Source organism: Girardinichthys multiradiatus, chromosome 8 (genome assembly GCF_021462225.1).
Source record: "Girardinichthys multiradiatus isolate DD_20200921_A chromosome 8, DD_fGirMul_XY1, whole genome shotgun sequence".
Taxonomy (NCBI): Eukaryota; Metazoa; Chordata; class Actinopteri; order Cyprinodontiformes; family Goodeidae; genus Girardinichthys; species Girardinichthys multiradiatus.
In genome coordinates, this window is record NC_061801.1 from 14,507,583 (window position 1) to 14,528,022 (window position 20,440).

The following is a 20,440-nucleotide window of genomic DNA, read 5'->3' on the forward strand; positions in this document are numbered from 1 at the left end:
CTTGATAAAGCACTATACAAGTACACGTCATTTACCATTATATATTTTGGTGATCATGTTTTATAGCAAGACCAAAATCCTTTGTGTTTTAACTACACTTTTATTATATCTTAAGTCAGACTTAACAGTGCCATGTTTGTACAACTTCTCGCTTGTTTTGATTTGGCACAGTGTTTTTCCACGAGAACTGAAAGAGGTCTTTGCATCATGGCGCCAAGAGTGCAGCAGCCGTGGTCGACCGGACATCAGCGAGCGTCTGATCAGCGCCTCTCTGTTCCTGCGTTTCCTTTGTCCGGCCATCATGTCTCCCTCACTTTTCCACCTAATGCAGGAGTATCCTGACGACCGCACGGCGCGCACACTCACTCTCATTGCCAAAGTAACGCAAAACCTGGCCAACTTCACCAAGTGCGTTTTCCTTGATGGTTTTGTTTGCATAAAGGGAAGACTGTTTGACACATGAAATCAGCAAAAATTGAGGGTTCTTTTCCCGTTTTCTATGTTTTGTGTCCGTTTGTCCTCAGATTTGGAAACAAGGAGGAGTACATGTCTTTCATGAACCAGTTCCTGGAGCACGAGTGGACCAATATGCAGCGTTTCCTGCTGGAAATCTCAAACCCTGAGACAATCTCAAACACAGCCGGCTTTGAGGGTTACATCGATCTTGGCAGGGAGCTTTCCACCCTGCACTCGCTTCTGTCTGAGGTGGTTTCACAGATGGACCAGGTAAGATAAATGTGAATTAGGGCCTGATACTTTGCCCATGTGTAAAATATGTAATCAAACAGATAAATGTCAGAATTCAAGTGTGTATCTGTCAGTACTCATGGTACCCATCCCTACATGTATCTGGTCAAGATGCACCTTAATAAGGCACATTTAAGTCATCAGCATATTTCTGGCATAATTGTGGATGGAAATTTGACTACTGTTGTTGGCAGAATTGACAGGGTTTATTTAAATTGTTTAGTGTCCTGGCAGGGCCCTTGCTTTGAAACATAGACCATACATTTTCAGTAGAGTTAAGGTCAGGGTAGTTCCACAAGTTTGGTGTTAGCCTGCATTTTATTCCAAAAGTAGTTTTGATTAATTTGAGATAAATGTTAAGTTGAAACACCGGGTTTCAGCCCTCTGAGCTAATTTGCCAACGCCAGACGAAATGAAATTGGTTATGGTGTTCAGGAACAACCCAGGAAACATCATAGACTGGAACACCAGTGTCCCTGTCCACAGTGAAGGCAGTTTTAAGTCACCGTGGACTGGTAAAAAAAAGAACCATTTGCTAAAATTAGCACCATTAAGCACTACTAAGATTTGCTTCCAGCTAAATGGACTAGTGAAATACCTTATGAAGAAAAGTATAAATGGCCAATGAGCCAAACATTTTACTATTTGGCCCCAGTAACAGGAAAAATGTTTTGAGGAGCCAAGGTAACACTTACAAACCTGAGAACACTATAATGTCAAGCATGATGGTGGCAGAATCATTATGACATCAAAAATCATAGGATGGTTTTTGCTGTACAATGTAGTGGTGACTGGCAAGTGGGTAGAATTTGTAAAAAGAATTTGCCCTGCAAATCTTTAACCTCAACATCTAGACAATAGAATTGTTTACAGAGCTGGGTTTTCCAATAAGACAGTGATCCCAACACACAACAAAACAGGTTTTTGAATGGATAAAGCCGGATAAGATAAAGCTTTTGCCCTGACCTCAACTCTGTTGAAAATTGGTCAACCAGTTCTTAAAAGTACAAAAAAGATCAACTAATTCAGCCAAGATATGTGGTCAAATAACCTACCAGAAGTATGCTAAAAGCTTGTTCATGGTCACAGAACCCACATGGATTCTCAGAACAACCTAAGGGCATTTATCCAAATATTCAGGGTGTAAGTGTGGTTGTTTGTTGTATAAACATTTTTCCATGAAAAAAAGCACTGGTCAAATAAATCACTAAGAAACAAAACATATTATGAAATAAACGCTTCTGACCAGAAGTCTAATTATATACATTCTGTCAACTCTTTACCTTCTAAAAAAAACAAGTTCTGATCTAGGAATCTGCAAAGATGGAGATCCATTTGTGTGTTGATGTTGCAGGCATTTTTATTTGTGAAGTGGGGCTTCAGCTGATCAAAGATTTTTATTGCACTAGCTTTGAATCTCACTTTGATTATGTCAGGATGTTTATTCCAAATCAATCAATAATGAATGATTTCATTACATAAGGAGTGCACAAATGAGGGGCAGTGTGAAGTATTTACAAAGTAAATGCACATTAGCTCTGGTGGATGCTGGTTGCAGATGGTTTTGCTCTTGCAAACACAGTCTTTCAATAATTTAGAAATCACCGTCTGGATCATTCTCCAGTCCATCAGGCTGCCCATCCTATTACATTATTAATCATGTTGTCTGAATAAGATAGTTGATTCCATGGTGCAGGGGGAAATAATGTGGTCAAAAACTATGCAAGTAGAAAATTTAATTAATACCTAATCCCCATGGATCCAGAGAAATATTTCATCTGGCTCTGATTTAATTGTGTCTGTCTTCACAGAGCATGGCCTCAAAGCTGAGTCCTCTGCCCAGAATCCTTTGGGAGGTGAGCACAGCTCTGTCTAACCCGTCCAGTGTCCAGATGATACCTGGGCTGCCCTCAGAGCCCGTGGCTTCCTCTCCTGTTGAGGCGAGCTGCAGCATTTCCGCCGGGCTGCAGAAGATGGTCATAGACAATGAGCTATCGGGGTAAGGTTCATCATAATCACACTGAACACACAAACTGAATTTAACTATTTAGTTGGTTTATTAGTAAATAAGCCTATGTGGACGAGAGACAGAATCAGTTCAATAAAGCTAGTAGCAGCAAATAGGCTGCTGACAGAAAGCTTATTTTTTATGCTTTAAGTGTGGAGATTTCAGTTTGAACTTCCCACTATTAATACACAGTTTAGCTGTAGGTTTGGAGAGTTTTTTTTTGCGATAGAGACTAATACTTACCAGTTGTTCTTTTAGAAATTTGACGAACCAGACTTATCCAAGACAAATCAACCTGTCTACAGTTACGTCGGCGAGACGACAACGAGCAGACTGATCTGTGATTCAGTCCTTAGCTGCTGAATGTGTAAATAAAGACTGTTCAGCAAGCAGGCTTGTTTCAGCTTCGTACTGATGTGCTAACTGGTGTTTTCACATCTTGCTACGGTGACTTGCCAACGTTTTTACACCTTTTATAGTTTTTACATTTTGTCACAGTACAACCACAAACGTCGGTGTATTTTACTGGGATTTTTTGTAATAGACCGACACAAAGATCTAAATTTAACTGAGAATCAATGGCAAGGCTCAAACATTGATGTTCACAGATGGTCTTCAAAAGCTCTAAACCCAGTCTCACAGATTTTCTTCCAGTATTACCTGTAAGCCTCAGTTTCCCTGCCAAATAAAAGCTTCCCCACAGCATAACGCTGCTTCCATCATTTTTCATTGTGCAAGATGGTGTGAGTAAGGTCATATGCAGTGTTAATATTCCACCTCACATAGCACTTTTTATGTAGATCCAAAATTTTCATTTTGATGTCATCTGACCAAAGAACATTCCTTCACGTTTTTTCTGTGGCCCCTAAATGGCTTGAGGCAAACTGCAAACAGGATTCCTTGTGGTTTTCTTTCAACACCATTATGCTTCTTGTCACTCTTCTGTACAGTCAACTAATAATTTTCTTGTCAAAACGTCTCCCACCTGAGGTGTGGATCTTTGCAGCTCCTCCAAAGTTAAGGTTAGGTTGGCCTCTAAGCTGCCTGTCTGATTAATGCCCCACTTGCCCACCCTGTCATTTTAGGTGGATGTCCATGTTTTGGTAGGTGTGCAGTTCATTCTCTATCTGGGATAAATAGAACGGTGCTCACCAAAATATTTCAAACTCTGAAAATACTTTTATAGCCTAATCCTGCTTTAATCTACTCCACAGCTTTATACCTAAACCTATCTGCTGTGTTTCTCGGTCTTCTGTGGACAGCTGTGTTCATACTGATAATGACTCAGAGGTACACTCTGTTTACTAATTAGGGGCGTTCTCAAGGCAATCCATCCCACTAGATTTTTTGCGAGGTATCAGAGTAAAAATTTGATGGATTTTTTGTTTTTTAAAGAAATGTAAAAAACATGTAAAACATGGTTTATTTTCCCTCAATTTCACCGTTTTTTGTTGGCCTATCACATAAAAATCCAAATAAATTTGTGAAAGGATTTAAGTTTGCAAAATGTGAAAACGTTCAATGGGTGTAAATACTTTTGCATGGCAGCATTTCAATAGTGATGTTAACTTTGTTATTGAGACACAGAGAAGGAGAATATGGTGGCTATCAACACAATATAGCTAAAAGTGGTTCCAATATAATTTTAATATATATATATAAAAAAAAAAAAACATTTTAAACATTTAAAAACATCATCCTGATGCTGTTCCTGATTTATTAGACCAATGCAGTTCCAGGCATTAGATGATTCAGTGAGTCTGAAAGTGGCAAATGTGACATTTTTTCACACAAATCAATTCCACCAAATCCGAGCTACTTTGAGGAGTCTGCATGTATTTACCGGCCTGATTTGAACCTGCTTGTCAATGCCAACAACAGATATGTCGTTATTCAGGTTGTTTTAACTCAGTGTTTGTTTCGGGTTAATATCTGCCAGTTGAGGTTGTGTCACGGCAGTGAGAGTACCACCTCTACTTGTTTACATCAGCCTGGGAAACCTTTTTTATCTCCGTGTTGATGAATGCACGCTCACATGCACCTATGCTGCTCATCTCCTCACCGAACATTGACAAGGAGATGCTTAAAAAGATTAACATGAAAGTGAGAGGTCTAATAGAAGTATTCTATGATCTGCAGCTACCATCATTACAGAGCAGATGACAACATGTTGAGGGGAAACAGGAAGTGAGTCAGACTGCTTCTGTCATTATTCTCATCAGGCTTCAGGATCAATGGAACTAATTAACTGCTGCTCCCATTTATAACCTGATGTCAGAGCCTCTCATTGTTACTTTATCACAATAACTGTTTGCTCACTTATCAACTCGTGTGTGCGCGTGCGTGTGTGTCCACATCACCGAGCTCTGCGACTGAAATTCAAATGAGCTTCAACATTCGCCGTTAATTGCTTCCCATCCAACAACCTGTGACATAAAATGGAGGAGGAAAGAAAAGACAGCGGCAAGATTCAGGATGGGGAGAAATAGGGCAGAATGAAAGAGAGAAACAGGTGTAAAGAAAAGACAGTTTAAGAACTTGGGGAGAAGGACAAGCTGAGGGAGAGAAGCTGAGCGTGATGTGAATGATAGGCTCTTGCTGGATGAGTCACATCTGTCAAAGTAGACGTCTTTTGGTAATCAGGACTCAATCTGTCACTGGAGAGGAGGGAAGAAAGGAAAAGTGAGGGAATGGACGAGAAAGTGTTTGAGCATCAATACATTTCTTTTTCACATTTTAAAGAGGTTGGGTAATGCATTTTGTATTTTTCCCTCTTCTCTTCAGTGCTTTTTAGTCTTTAGAGAGGGACCAAATATGTGGAGTTACAAAGTTCACTAAGCAGGGAGTCATTTATTCCCACTAGAGACATCGCTCTTTAAATGCCTGTATCGTGAAGTTTATAGTCCAGGCTTTTCTTCCTCGGATGAATGAAAAAAAAACGTTACTCAGCCCAGAATAATCAAATGCACCACAACCTTTTTACTTCAAATCAGTTTTGTTGGCGAACTGCTCTAAATTGAATGGTTTTCCTTAGAGTTCTGTGTAATTCTTTCAAAATTAGGCACATTTTGTGTTCCATTATGATATATCTGAGTTGGGTCAGCACAGTTTTCTCTAAAAATCTTTACTGACATAAATTTGAAATATAATTGGGTTGGTTGAAGAGAATCTGTTGAATGATGCAATTTACGGTATCTACAAAGTTCAGGCTCCATTCGTCTGTTTTCAGCTTTATTTATTTGCACACATTAAACAAGAAAGAGTAAAAGGAAGACAAAGAAGGGTAAAAGTAAAGTTAATTTCATTGTCTTTGCTTTTTATCTTTCAAACTTGGAACAAAAAATCTGCATACCTGAGCTTCAAACTAAAAACAATATTCATATTAACACCAGGTCAATACCATGGTCTATTATCTTCATTTTTTTTTTTTTTTTTTAATTCAAAGAACTAGCTGGTCATAGCTCTACCCATTTACCACTTTTGTGGAACAATCCTAGAAGAAAGTTCTTCTTTTATGCAAAAACATACATTGATCACAATTTAACACAATAGGGCAACTCAAGATCTTTCTTATTTTTCTTGCAACTGAACAGTTATTTTGGAATAAACTCTCTTTGACAAGAATGTCGTGGCATGCTAATGTTGTTATTATTATTTCTCATTGTAATAGTTAATAAAACTATTTAACATGTTTTTTTCCTGCCTCTTTTAGATTAGTTGATTTCACCCGGTTACCTTCACCCACTCCAGAAAATAAGGACATCTTCTTTGTGACAAGGAGCTCAGGTATCCAGCCATCCCCAGCTCGCAGTTCAAGCTATTCAGAGACTAATGAGCCTGAGCTGGGCATGTCCAATGGCAACAAGAGTTTATCTATGGTGGACCTCCAGGAACCCCGCAATCTGGATGCTGGAACTGCTCAAAGCCCTTCAGATGTTCTGGGTGAAAGCCAAGCTTCGGGAGGAGGCTGGCCAGCCAGAGTCTCACTGGGCAACGTCCCAGGAGGTCCTACCATTAGAAAGCCAGGTCAGGCCCCCACTACACCAAGCACAGAGAGCACTCCGGGCCGACCCACACAGCTACTTGCCCCACTGTCCTTCCAGAACCCAGTTTACCAGATGGCGGCCTGCTTGCCAGTGTCTCCTCGAGGAATGACTGATTCGGGGTCAGAGTGCCACAGTTCTGTTAGTTCCCATAGCAACAATGAGGATGGGCCAGCAGGAGGGAAGCAGGTCCTTATGAACCACAGCGGAGGTGGAGGAGGTGGGGGAAGCAGCGGTGATGAGTACACAAGGCGTTCTGGGGAGTTCAATCGTCGACAACTGTCACTGACAGAGAACCAGCACCAGCCCACTGTCCCCAGACAGAACAGCGCCGGCCCACAGAGGAGGATAGACCAACCTCCACCTCAGAGTGTTACCCGAGGCCGTACACCTCCAAATCTGCTCAGCAGTGGCCCTTACCCTCGCCCCTCCTCTGGTAACATAATGACGTCGTCCCCCGACTGGCCTGCCAGTGGTGCTCGTTTGCGGCAGCAGTCATCTTCTTCTAAAAGCGACAGTCCTGAGACTAAACAGAGAGCTCAGCACAAACAGGTCAGTGTTCAAAATACAACTGTAGCAACTTCAATAAAAAAAAAAAAACACAAAAAAAAAACTGTTATGAAGAAGTTATTCCATGTATCAACCTTGAATCGCCTCTGGAGGTAATTATAGGAGATTAAAGATATTAAACAACATCTACTTGTGAAGAAAAGCCTTGGTGGGTGTAATTGCAGAGACAGCATATTTTACCCTAATGAACTACAGTCACAGTCTGTGTAATAACAGTTATTTCCATACAGGCAGCTCATCCCCACAACACCGTTTTACTGGGTTTGTTTAATGAGACGAGTATTAGGGTGCCGTAGAAGGACAGATTTAATCTTATTAGATAAATGTATGCACAGCGGCTACCATACAGTCGAGGTTCAGAAGTTTACATACACTAATTAGAGCCATGAACATCATTCATTTTGAGTCTTTAAACTGTTCCTTTTTTTAGAGTGGAAAAGTCATACTGCAATTATCTTTCCTTATAAAAAAGACAAAGTTAGATGCAGATGGTTAAATGTTTTGTGGATTTTCTCTAATTGACTCAAGGTAAAAAATTATACATAAAGGCTCCAATATAAACATGCATCCCCTTTAATATTTAGTTGGATCTTTACTGCATGCCTTTTATAGCTATGAACAAGTATCTGGCATAATTCTGGCAAAATATTTAACAACGCCTCTTCTTGTCAAAATTGCTAGGGTTCATTTGAATTAGATGGTTTCCTGGCTCAAGCATACGCCCAAAAATATATATATATAGTATAGTTAAGATATCCAAAAGTGTAATATTAGCTTGTTTTATCAATTAGAATACTCATTTAGATGTTTGTTTAAGAAAATTGTGACTGTTTTAACCATCTAGCTGCTCATTTAAGGTGAAATATAAGAACATGGAGATAATTCGCCTTTTTTAATTGTCCATCCCCACCTGTAACACAAGCAGTAATCCCACAACAGTAGGCAGTGTTCCTAAATTTGAAAGCCTTACCTCGACTTCTCCAAATATTTGTCTTGTCACTGTGCTTGAGTAGCTTAAACTTTGCCATGTGTGTCCATAAAACTGCCCTTAGCTACCATGCTGGTAGCAGCGAATATTAGTAAAACCTAAAGGTGTTGATTTTTTTTTTTTTTTTTTTTGGTGGGCACCCTCTTAGTCAATGCTGATGTTAAACACGCTTGATGCATTGAGCCCCAACAAAGAGCAGTTTGAATAAATCTTTAAAAGAAAAATATACATAAAGAAGGTAATTCACGTCTATGATGAGTGTATTTAAACTTCTGACTAGCGTTGTATATGCTCAGGGATGGATTTTAATATCAGGTAAGTGTGTGTTTAATACTGCCAAGATGGGGCCCCACATTGTAAATAAAAACCCTGGGCACTGATTACTCTACCATCTAATGGCAACATATCTGCATATTAACTATAATCTTTGCTATCTCCTTTGCTGAAAAGAACAATTGGTCACTGCTATGATGAATTAGCTAAAGAGACACCAGGTTTGCTAAGAATATATAAATCAAAATTTGCAATTTGCCCCTGCAAATGAGGTGCAAATCTTCAGCAACACACTGTTAAAAAAGTACTTGGATTCTGTAATGCTTTACTTTACTTTACTACTCCTCTGAAAGCTTTAGTTATCTGTTTAATTAGTTCAAAACTGAAGACACTATATAATGCTAAATAAAATATATAAAATCACACTTCTGAGACATTTTTGCTTGTATAAACAAAGGAAATGCTGCTTCAGATATTATAGCACATAACTCTGCCAAAGAATTAATCTTTCCTGTAACTCTGAATGCGCCTAGCTGTATTAAATACCTGAATGAACCAATCACAGCTGAGCAGGGGAAATCCATCTGATCCAATTAAACAGGATCACTTTTAAACTAAACAACTCTATGATAGCTTTTAGCTCCCTCTTTTTATCTCGGGTATCTACTTCCTGGTATTATAAAAGGTGGAGTTTTCTGATACAGATTTAAAACGTGTGTGTGCCACAGTGGGAGCTTAGAAAGTGTGTGCATCCATTCCACCTGCTGCTTTCAGCCCAGATGAGTTGGTACATTTCAAGCTTATTTCTGTTGTTCCTGTTGTGTTTTTGCAACCTCCCTCCTGCCCCTTCCCTGACACTTTCATTCAGCTCATGTGTGTGTGTGTATGTGTGTATGTGTGTGTTGGTTTTACTAGGCCCCCTCCCCAGTGAACCCCAGTGCGCTGGACCGCACAGCAGCCTGGCTTTTGAATATGAATGTGCAGTATTTAGACCATGAGGGGATGGAGCCAGAGTCACTAAGAAACAGAGAGGATCTGACTCAGGTGGAGAAGGTAACCTGTCATCCAACCTTTGACCTTTAGCAACCCAAACCCTTGATAACCCCTCTGATCTCTCTTTCTGTCCTCTTCTTCACCTAATAGCACAAAAAGTGTGCATACTCCTGAACTCTTTCACATTTTGTTGAGTTAAAACCACAAACTTTAACATATTTTATCAGGATTTCATGTGATGTACCAACACAAAGTGGTGTATAATTTTTGAGGGAGAAGTATACATTGTTTTCAGACAATTTTCAGATTTAGGTTTAATATTATTGGCAGATTTAGGTGTAAAATAATCTTGTATTTTTATCAATATCTCCTAACTGTACCTATATTAGTATTTTGGACTGGCCCATTCAAAGTCCCAATTTGCCAGGGACTCTGTGGACGAAGTTAAAGATTAGGGTGATTACAAGGGGGCCTTCCAACCTCAAAGACTTGGAGCTTATCACCAAAGAATATAAACAAAGCAATAATGAAAACATCCAAAAAGATGGCCAGCAATTATAAAATAATTTAAAAGAAAACAGATAAACAATCATTTTCTTCTAAACTGATATTCATTTTATACTGGTTGGTAAGCAGAAACATACAGCCAGAGCTACAATTAAATGAAATAGATTAAAGTGTATTTGTGTGTTTAAAAGGCCAATTTAAGGTCCACACCTAAATCCAAATGAGAGTCTTGCAAAGAAAAATATTTTGCAAAAACATACTTGGCAAAAATAGTAGTCACTAGATTTGCTTGATTGGTCAAATTTCCAGAAAAGAACTCCAGAAAAGTTCAATTGTAGCATCAGCTGATTTTACAAAATATTGACTCGGGGGCTGAATACGTGAATTCTTGCACAGTGCCTTGCAAGTATTGACCCCCTTGGCTTTTTACCTATTTTGTTTAATTACAACCAGGGCAAGGAGGGCATTATTCAGAGAGGCAGCACAGAGACCAAAGTTAACCCTGAAGGAGTTGCAGAGTTCCACAGCAGAGTCTGGAATATCTGTCCTTAGGACTACAATAAGCTATACACTCCATAGAGCTGGGCTTTACTGGCCAGAAATAAATCCATTACTGAAAAATAATAAGACACATGAAAAAGATGTGAACAATAAGAAGACACGTTTTGAGTTTGCCAAAAGGCATATTGGAAATGTATAAACTGTGTGGAGTAAGGTACTCTGGCTAGATGAGACTAATATTGTACTTTTTGGCCACCAAGGAAAATTATATATCTGGTGCAAGCCCAACACATCCCATCACCCCAAAAACACCATACCCACAGTTAAACATGGTGGTGGCTGCACCATGCTGTGGGGACTAGGAAACTGATCCGGGTCAAAGGAAAAATGGATGGTGCTAAGTACAGGGATATTCTTGAGGAAAACCTGTGTCAGTCTGCCTGTGATTTGAGACCAGGACAGAGATTCACCTTCCAGTAGCACAATGACCCAAAGCACACTGCTAAAACAATACTCAAGTGGTTTAAGGGGAAACCTTTAAATGTGTTGGAATGGCCTAGTCAAAGTCCAGACCTCAGTCCAATTGAGAATCTGTGGTCAGTTAAAGCTTGCTAGTCACAAGCAAAAACTATCCAACATGAAGGAGCTGGAGCAGTTTTGCCTTGAACAATGGACAAAAATCCCAGCATCAAGATGTGGCAAGCTCATAGAGACCTATCCAAAGCGACTTGCAGCTGTGATTTCCTCAAAAGGTGCCTCTGCAAAGTACTGACTTTAGGGGGATAAGCAGTTGTACATGCTGAGGTTTTCTGTTATTTTGTTCCATTTGTTGTTTGCTTCCAATAAAAAATAATAATAATACATCTTCAAAGTTTTAAGCATGTTCTGTAAATGAAACAACAAAACATGAGAAATGCCAAAGGAGGAGAATACTTTGTATGCTTTTCTTCTCCCTACACAACTATGCACTACTTTGTGTTGCTCGGTTACATAAAATCCTAACACAAAACATTGAAAATTGTTATAACGGGAAAATATGTAAATAAGGTTAAAGAGGTATGCAGACTTTTACAGGGCAATGTGTACACTTTCTGAAAACAGCTTTTCTTGTCTTGTTTTTTCTGCTGTAACATTTCCACTTTGACCTTGATTTTGATTCAGATTTGAGAGAAACTCCTGATATTCTCTCCTGAAGACAAACTTTATATGTTTACACAGAAGACAAAACTGGGGTTATAGCATCTATTGAATCTGGTTGTAACTCCATGTAACCATGTAACCATGTAAGCACAATATGTATTTTTGGAATTATGTCTGACTTAAAATGTTGTGTTGCTTTTATTTAGCTCTTTACTCAGCCAGCACTGTGCAGAAACACACAGTAACACTTTTAGGCTAAACAGAGGAAAATTATCTGCAGGTCTCCAGGCACCAGTACTCAATATCAGCACTAATTCTGCAACAACTTCATTAATCTGTTGATTATTTTCTTGGTAATAGGTCAAATGTTTGACCTGGAGGCAGTTGAAAAGGCCATTTAAATAGATTTACATGTCTTTTTAATTCAGCCAAATGGAACTAATTTAAATATACTCAGTTTTTATCATTTGCAAGGGGGGAAATGTTAAATGTACTCCTATAAGCTGAGTTAAGTAGTTTCCTAGCTGAAAAATAACTAAAATAAATAATTATCGCCACGTTGAACACTTGATCTAATATAATTTTGAAATGCGTAGGAAAAGAGTTCTGATGCTATACAAACAGGACAACTTTAATTTTGAGTGCAGTGATCTTCACATGACAAACATGCCACGTTAATAAAAACTCTTACCATTCCCCACCCCACCTTACCATCACAAAAAACACTCTCAAACCAAACTTAAAACTATATATGTCTGTGTGAGAATTAACGCAGAAAATTGACACAGATTGCTTATTGCCTGTGTGTGCATGTGTGTGAGTGAGACAAAAAGTCGCTTTTGTGCTGCTTCTTCTGCTTCCCAATGTCTACAGCTGCTCATTTCCACTCTGTTTCTATGCTTTGCTTAGTTCCCACATGCTCCCTCTATCCCCCCCACCTATCTATAATGAGAGCAAACCTGTCATCCTAACATAGCTCATACTTTATGGAAGTCAGCAGCCCTGGGAGGGAGAGCTACCAAAGAAGGCAATAACATGAGTCTTAACAAAGAAACCACAGCCACCCTGAAATAGCAGAAAGGACTGGAAGACAGTTCTGCCTCCACAGTGCCGCGGCTTAGAGACGAGCTGCTGCTAATGATCTACTCAGTGTTACAGTAAATGCATTTATAATGCACACTGCAATGTCGTTAAACCTGTAGAAATATAAAGCGCATGTTCCTGAATTCTTTTTTCCAGGAGCATATTTGCTTGTGTTCTTGCAAAAGCTAAATCCAGGGTCGCGCATAGCATTAAATATCACTAAGAACAATGTATGAGATGTTAAAATAGAGAGATTTCTTCTTTAAGATAGAGTTATTTAAATCAAACCATCTCAGAAATAGAGAAATTATTTGTGAATAACTAAGTGAATCTAATAGTACATCTCGGTCATGGACTCTTTGGGCTTACAGTTCAGCAAGTTCAGTATGATGTTTCTCTTCATGAATTTGCAAAGAATTTGGTTATTTTAACTCCAACAACAGCCTTCAAGCCAAATCCTTTTCTTGTTTTCCCCTCTCTACACTTACTACTTAGTCACACCCCTCTACCAAAAAATGTTGAAATAAACATGCCTGGCCAGTAGGTGGTGAATAATGATATGGTGAAAAATAAAGAAAGACTATTCTGAGCATATTCAGGAACCTTGTAATTTACTGGCATCCCTTATATGAGTAAAATGCTTAAAATACAATCTTTTTGTATTGCAGTTGCATAATTTCACACTGAAAGACTCTTGCAGCAGTTATCTGACAATGAGCTTTACACACTTTTTTTTTTACCTCTCTTACCAGCTGTGCAGGGTAGCAACATAAAATTAGGTCCTCGTCCAACCTTCGTGACAAATCCAGTCTTTTCTACACTTTTTAATTAACACTGACTGTAGATTTTGGCTTTTCCTGTCTTATGAAGATCAACAAACATCTGCCTTACTTTGCTGGCATGTTCTGTTGTTTATCCCATTTTGAAGAATGGCTAACAGAGGTTGGACTCTATGTCAAGGCATATTTATACCTAAGGGAGTCAGGTAGTCAAGAAAACTAATTTACCATTCTCAACAATCTGATCAAGTTAAATATTAAAATGTGCATTTACATAAGGCTGTAGATAAACACACATTATATAGGACTGTTTCAGGATACCAGAGGTTGTGACAGAAATGATTGTATTAAATATAACTATTTCCTCACATTGGATAAATATAATACAATTAAAGATTGTATTTTTCAAAGAAATTCAATATGAGATTATACTGCTAAAATAAAACTTGAATTTCATAGTAAGACATTATACATATATTTACCAGGGGTGCCATTAAATTTGGAGGGAGCCATCTATTGATTCTCTCCAAACAACTTTTGTTTTTACAACATTGTTAGACATTTTCTTTCAATAAGTAAGCTTCTCATCACACCAGCAGTTTGTAATGCTGTCAGGGTCTATTGATAGTTGTGGAAATACATTTAAAATCACTGTCATCCACTAAGTAAAATAAGCAACTAAATAAATGGCCGTGAGGATTTCTTTAACATCTCAATTTCTCAGGAAAACAGAGCTTGGATTTGGAAGAGTTGGTAGCAATCTGCTTTTATCTCTGGAAAAAGTTGTTTACATGAGAATGAGATGCAAAAACAGCAGAAAATGGCTTATTTCCAAAATATCTGAGTTAGTGTGGTGTTACCCTTATAACTCCTCGTTAGAAGCCATAATCAATCACAAATGTTTATAATAACATAAACTGAGAGTGTTGTTTACATGTACTTCAGGATCTTCAGCGCCTTGCAAAATGTTTTCATATTATTATTATTATTTATAATATTTACATGTCTCAAACATTTCCACATTTTGTCACGTTACAACTGCAACCCTCAGTGTAGTTTAGGGAGATTTAAAGCAGTGTAAGCCTTGACATTGTACAGTTTCTAATCTGAACATGGAAGAAATATGGCACAAATGCAAATCAAGACATCCACCTCTTCAGAGATACAGCCAAAAGGTCCACAGTAGCTCTGGATGAGATGCAGAGATCCACACCTGGGCATGGAGTCTCACGACACAAAAACTATAGTTGTGAACTCCATGAAACCTTCCTTTATTGAAGTGTGATAAGAGGAAAGCCATTGCTCAGTATGAGGGATTGCTGCAAAGTCAACGCCAGTGACTGTCCACTGTCTCTACATGCTCATCCAGGAGGAGTGAATGCTACAAGTCTCTGACTGGATGCAATCTGCTGGGTTTCCTTAGATAGAAAAACGTTTTATCCAATTTGAATAAATAACTGAATCTGACTGCACTGTTCAATGGTTAGGATTAATTGGAATGTATGTACCTTACTTGAAATCTATATGATTCAATTGAATTGGCTTAGCCCATTTTAAAGTTACCCACCTTTCACACAATGCAACAGGAAACCACACTCTCCAATTATTTTTACCTCTGCCTTCCTCCCTCCCTGTTGGATGGAGTTAGGGGGAGTCAGGTTTAGCCTAAACTGGCTCAGTTATGGTTGAGGTGCAAACACACCCCCCATTTCTGCTACCTGTATGATCCCTTTTCTTTTCCAATGGTTATAATCAGTCTGACAGAGAGAGGTGCCCCCAATCCTTGTGGTTTTTAGTATAACAATGCCCACCAGTGGGCTCTAGATGGACAAACTTTATCAGTGTATTATTTTACTTAGTACCCCTACACATAGCCCATTCTAAAATGGCCAAACTCTAACACTCAGTAGTTTAATCTAACCTCCCCAACAACCCTATACCATTCCAAACCTTTGTGAAGTGACTTGAGACGACATGTGTTGTGAATTGGCGCTATATAAATAAACAAAAAATTTAATATTGTTGAAACAGAGCCATGAGAAGTCCTGTCTGCAGTTTGGTTCAAGAAGTGTAGAGGACAGAAAACATGGAAGAAGGTCATGTGGTCAGATGAGCACAAAAGAGACTTTTTTGGCCTACATGCAAAACATAATTTGTAGCCTAAAACACTGCATATCTACACTCTACCTGGGGTGTAAGCATTATGGTGTTGTGATGGTTTCATTCAGCATGGACAGGGAAACTAGTCAGGATCGAAGGACAGAGAACAAGAAAAGGAGAAGAAGAAAACATCTCCTGTTGGAGTCACACTGTATGATTATCAGCCGTCTTAGAAAAAATTATTTAATCTTGACAAGAAATGTCTGGTTGTGAGCTTGAAGCGGTGGCCAACAGCCGATTTAGCAAGACAACCTATGACAAATATCAGGCAGTGTCAGAAATTTTCTGGGATTAATGTCCATTCTGGCTTGAGCTGTGACCAACACATCTTATTTTTTTCTCCCTTATCTCAGGCATTAACACTTCTACTGCTGTTTCCTTTCCTCTTCTCAGCATCTTACTCTAATAAGTACATCAACGCCCATAACTTGCTGTCCATTCATTGACTGACTGACATGTCTGTCAGATCTGTCTGACAATATTCTGCCACAGTAACAAACTGTGCAGTCTGGCATCTTCTATCGCTCAGTGTGACACGATTTACTGTCATATCAAGTTCGCAGAATGTGACATGTTTAAGTTCTGTAGCTTTTTTTAAACTATGCTGTGTGCGCCAGGGTTTAGAGGCTGCAAAACAGAAGGGCATACCACTGCACATCCAGCCAGAGCTACGATGGACTAGTTCACATCAAAGCAGATTATTGTGTCTGAATGCCCAAGTCAAACTGCATACCTACAACTACTCAAGAATCTGTAGCAAGACTTGGAGAAAAATTCTTATCCAAAAATGATTAACAGCTGTAAATACAGCAAAATGTGAATCCATAGGTGGCCCATTACATGCCTCATTTATAAAGTAAACTATGCAACATTTTCCTTCTATTTCATAATGATGCAGTACTTTGTATTAGTCAATCACATGAAATTCCTGTAAAATACAATTTGTGGTGATAAAAAGTGAATTTTGAAATTTTAGATGGAGCAGGATCTCCAACTGAATAGAAGAACAACATAGAGGGTTTCCTGTGTCATTCCTACAATGCTGTTTCACATCTGATTTAATCCTTTTGCAAGAGAGTTTCTGGCACAGCTAACCAAAATTGTATAGGAGTAATACAAAGTGCACATCAGCCAAACACCCATGGTGGTATTAGATTCCGAAGAATAATACCCTGCAAACCAAATATTTCAGTTTGAAAGAAATTATTCCCAATTTTAAAGCTTACTAAAACAACATGTGTTTAGTTCAGTTAGTCTTTTTTATTAAATTTGAAATCAAGTGTATTACATCTACGCTAGTTTCCTTTTGGCATGTTCTCCCACGATGATGACTATTTTCACACAAAGTGCATTGCTTCGTGTGAAAGATGTCCATTGTTGACCTAAATGGAAAGATAACTTTATCTGAAATGTTGTCAGCTGGAACATCCAGACAGCTGTTCAAAGCTCCTTTGTTTTCCACCTATCTTTTGTTTAGTCCTCTTATCAAAATTCATACAGTGTATGTTAATGTTCCTCTATATTCTGCTGAGCGTTATATGCAAGTCACCATACAATTTAACGGAATGAGTCACAAATAATTAAAACTTCACGAATCTTCTCAGACATTTCTTTTGCATTGACAGGGAGAATATAGGTAAGAGTGGGGAGCTTAAGTAGAGCCGGGCAGATTCTATACGTGGTTTGTTTCAGGGAGACAAAGGAGCAGGACAAAGGCTCGGTCACAGCAGATGTCACTCGTTCTCAGGGGAATTGGACACAAGAACAGAGAGATATCAGAAATGGAGAAAGGAACAGGAAGCAGCCAACAAGATAAATCTGTTTCAGGTCACTTCTTCCTTGTAGAAAGTGGCTGAACAGGAAAATGTCTCTTTGATTTGGCAGGCTTGGGACAGAAATGAAAATGGGTGGAAGGTGACAAACAAAGATAAGTTATCCCAGCAGCATTCTCACTGTGTGCAAGGGAATCAGATAATTCAGTATGCCGGGAAAGGTTGTCCAAAACAACACTATCAGGTGTTGTTTAAGGTTGCAGGATTTTGTTTAAATAAAATACATCCTGATTCAGTCAAGATAAGCAAACAAGTTGTTTCAAAATGAAATAAGCTGATAAGATGTAGTTTCATCTGTACTATGGCAATGAACTATGAGATGTGGGCAACAGACAGCGCTTTTTATTCTAACACAGGTGTAAGGTGTGGGAATGAACTCAGAAGTCTGTATTTTAAAGTCGAAGGAACACAGCAAAACAGGTCAGGGATAAAGTTGTGGAAGTTTAAATTTTAAAGCAGATTTAGGTTATAAAAAAATATCCCGAGCTTTGGTCCCCGTTATAGACCAGTCCTCAGTCCTTTATTTTAAAAAGCTCAGTAGTGCAAAGATTTTAGTCTGTTGATATGCAAAGCTGGTAGAGACATATCCCAGCTGCAGTTGGAACAAAATGTGGTTCTACAAAATGCATTGAAGGTTTGTGGTTATCACGTGATAAAGCATGAAAAGCTTCAGGACACTTTTGTGAATACTTTTGTAGGGCACTGTAGTTCAGCTCAGAACTTTACAGTTTTCCTGGTACCCCTCACTGTCATTTTTTCTCACGCAAAAATCAATTTCTACCCTTTGCTTGCTCCCTCTGGCATGAAGAGAACTTCCTGATACCCCCCATGAGGTTCGATGATGGGCAGGTAGAGATATTTTGGGTTTAGTTTGCAGCTCTCTTCCTCTTCTTGTAATTTAACATATGCCTCTGAACTTTTCTGTCTCTGTTATGGAAACGTTATCACCAAGTCCTTGGATATAAACCCAAATCAGTGGAGTCTGTCAACTAGAAGTTAACAGTGCAGCTAAAAAGCTAGCTTACAATTGCTATGATTATATAAATATGATATGATTATATAAGACAGAGACCTACTCTATCTTCTTGACAGAAGTTATTTTTATTTTCAGGTGCTGGCATATTTACCCCACTTTTGTTGTTGTCAGTGGTTAAAATTATAAGAAGGGAAGGCTTCTGATAGGTCTGATGATGAATCTCTTTGTGTCTCTGATGTATTACTCAGTACCAGCAGGAGATAGCAGTGCTGCAGGAGAAACTGCGTGCCTCTGTGCAAAAGCTGGAGGAGTATGAAGCCCGTCTAAGGGGTCAGGATGAGCAGGCTCAGAAGGTCCTGCTGGAGTACCAGGCCAGGCTGGAGGAGTCGGAGGAGCGTCTACGCAGGCAACAGGACGACAAAGACCTTCAGATGAAAAGCATCATCAGCCGGTGGGAAGAATAAGTCCATAGTTATGGTGCTGTTTATTTGCTCTATAACTCTAACAAATGTATCACCCATTGTTGTAACATCCAGATTAATGTCAGTGGAAGAGGAGCTGAAGAAGGACCACTCTGACATGCAAGCAGTCGTGGACTCTAAACAAAAGATCATTGATGCACAGGTCTGTTTGGTCTGTCGAAATATGCTGACTAATAGAAAACACTTCCTGTGCAGGTGGCATTAGTGATGCCGAATTTGTCATGCTGCCACTGTCATGCTGTAGTCTTGGTTCATTGAATACAAGTAGATGTTTAATTCATAACTGTATCTGATCTGGCAGGGGGAAGCTCCAATGGCTGAACAGAATGCCTCAGAATTTAGTGCAGTCATTTTCTGAGGAACAACATTTATTTTTGTGACCCCAGCCACAAAAATCAATTTCTGGGTTGAAGTCAAACCAGAAAACAACCACCCTGCAACATGACATTAATGCAAATTCACACACAGAAAAACAAAGGTCATTAATCTCCTTCACGCCCACAGTAATGAGCGTGTGTGTTTGCGAACAACCACAGCTCAGTCACGTAATCAGTGCTCTCAGTAAACAGGCAGAGAAAAACAAAATATAAAAGGCACTACTCAAGCAGGGTGGGACGTGTTTTGGCAGATCAGCTCAGTCTTATATGGAAGCAGATAGTTTGTGTGAATCTGCATTTGACTGTTTGGTTTTGATAGCTCAAGGGCATATACAGTATCATCATCCCAACAATTTGTCCTGTTAAGGTGTGTTTAGTCTCTCATCTTGGTTATATTCATTTGAATTATATATATATATATATATATATATATATATATATATATATATATATAATAAAAGAAAAATGTCGAAAGTTGATGAAAAGTGATATTACGTACAAAACACTGAAATCAGGTACCAGTGTCTAAGACAACAACTGCCCAAGATGAATCCAAAGTCTCCAACTCAGCTGTGATTTCGAAAGGCGATCTAGCCATTCTGTGCCTGCTTATCCTTGCAGGGTCACTGGGGGGAGATGGCGCCTATCTCGAGAGGTCATTGGGTGAGAGGCGGGGTGCACTCTGGACAGGTTGCCTGTCCATCACAGAACAAGGCAAAGATTTGTATCATAATTGATCTAAATGGGAGCAGGAAGCCATTAGAGCAGCTTGAAGACTTGATAAACCAGGACTCCACTTAGGAATTCAAAAGCTCTCATGATAAAAAATACCTTAAACTAAAATACTGGCAATATTAAAAAGTAAGCATTACATTGTAATCCACAGGTTTCAGCACTACCTTTTCTGTAAACAACCATGTCACCAGATTACTTAATATAAGTGAGATCTGCAGTGGATGTGTACAATATAGCGGCAGTGAA

General features: G+C 38.9%; 1 protein-coding gene across 6 annotated transcripts in view; it reads left to right on the plus strand.

Moving 5' to 3' along the window:
* Positions 1–20,440, plus strand: part of dab2ipb (DAB2 interacting protein b) — a 211,915-nt gene that overhangs the window by 187,192 nt on the left and 4,283 nt on the right. For 5 of the 6 annotated variants that reach the window (XM_047372559.1, XM_047372560.1, XM_047372561.1 and 2 more), the window contains 7 exons: positions 172–408; positions 525–726; positions 2,559–2,746; positions 6,468–7,350; positions 9,545–9,682; positions 18,849–19,051; positions 19,137–19,224. In XM_047372559.1, coding sequence (XP_047228515.1) covers positions 172–408; positions 525–726; positions 2,559–2,746; positions 6,468–7,350; positions 9,545–9,682; positions 18,849–19,051; positions 19,137–19,224 — 1,939 coding nt within the window. The remainder of the gene's footprint in view (positions 1–171; positions 409–524; positions 727–2,558; positions 2,747–6,467; positions 7,351–9,544; positions 9,683–18,848; positions 19,052–19,136; positions 19,225–20,440) is intronic. The other variant, XM_047372562.1, reaches the window with a different exon arrangement.